Source organism: Laccaria bicolor, genomic scaffold (genome assembly GCF_000143565.1).
Source record: "Laccaria bicolor S238N-H82 LACBIscaffold_15 genomic scaffold, whole genome shotgun sequence".
Lineage (NCBI taxonomy): Eukaryota > Fungi > Basidiomycota > Agaricomycetes > Agaricales > Hydnangiaceae > Laccaria > Laccaria bicolor.
The window spans coordinates 83,140-84,246 of NW_001889886.1; the positions used below are offsets into that span (position 1 = coordinate 83,140).

A 1,107-nucleotide genomic window follows, 5' to 3' on the forward strand; every position below is an offset into this window, starting at 1 on the left:
AATTTACCGGGGGTTCGGATGTGGGTGATACTTGATCTCGATTTGATAGTGCGGATGCGGGCCGTGCCTGGTACGAACCAGCGGGTGGTGCAGACATAGGTGGTGCTTCAACTTTCCAGCGACTTGTTGTTCATAATCGGCCATTCTGAGGGTCCCTCAGTTAGCACAACTGGGGCTAGATGGAACGGGATTGAATTACCTGAAGAGCTTCTTACTCCGAGCATCGCTGGCGTCGAGCTCATGTACCCCTCGTGTTTCGCACAGAGATAGATGGGCATTGGAGCTGGTTTCTAGGTGCCAGCAGCGAAGGTCTGGGCAGCAGGGAGCGTGCCAGCATGTTTGGGGGGTGAGGGCCAATCTGCTATAAATCGGTGTGAGATGGGCGGTGGTTTCTCTCCTAAAGGTGCGGACACTGACATCGTTATCATCTCCTTTGAAAATCTTCCACAACACTCAGACCAACTGCTGGTTCAGACTAACACTGCCGTCACTTGGGACCTTGACCGCCTTTTCCCTTCCCTTGACGAATGGAAAGGTTCGGGTTAGATGAGCGCTAATCGGCGACTAACAGGGAACTGACCTCAGCAGCGGTATTAGGATTTTGAAGAGGCAACAGCGCGTGAAGAGTCAGCTGAAATCGCGATGTAGGTTGTACGAGCTGATTGAAGGCCAGACTCGCTGCGGTCGAGAGAGGGAAACAGTACGCCCCCGTGAGCAGACGGCCGACTGGAGCTCGGATGGAATCGCTGGTGGCCAGTGGCTGAGAAAGGGGAGAAGATGCAGCACGCTCGTCGTCATTGGTGGTTCGGAGGGGAGGGAGTGTTGTGAATGTGTAAGCTGTTGTTTGAACTTGCATCACGTAACAACCGGGAACATGCATCCGGATTCCGAAAACAACGCACTGTGAAGTGATTGCACCCCATTTGAGTGCTTCGTTTACACTTAATCCAAGTGCATGGACACTTGGTTGAAGTGTTTTTCACACCTATATGAAGTGATGCACTATCTTCAAAACACTTGTCTACGGCGTTTTGGACACTGATCAGCCCAAAAGTGCACCATGGAATCACTGTCGAAACACTTGTATGTGGTGCACTGTCGTAGGTG

At 51.9% G+C, this 1,107-nt stretch overlaps 1 protein-coding gene across 1 annotated transcript; it reads right to left on the reverse strand.

Moving 5' to 3' along the window:
- Nucleotides 1-453: 453 nt before the first annotated feature.
- On the reverse strand, nucleotides 454-880 carry LACBIDRAFT_298886 (uncharacterized protein; the record flags this gene model as incomplete). The annotated part of the gene is made up of 2 exons (XM_001882115.1): nucleotides 454-519; nucleotides 581-880. 2 exons carry the CDS (start codon nucleotides 878-880, stop codon nucleotides 454-456), a joined length of 366 nt encoding a protein of 121 aa, XP_001882150.1.
- Nucleotides 881-1,107: the final 227 nt, after the last annotated feature.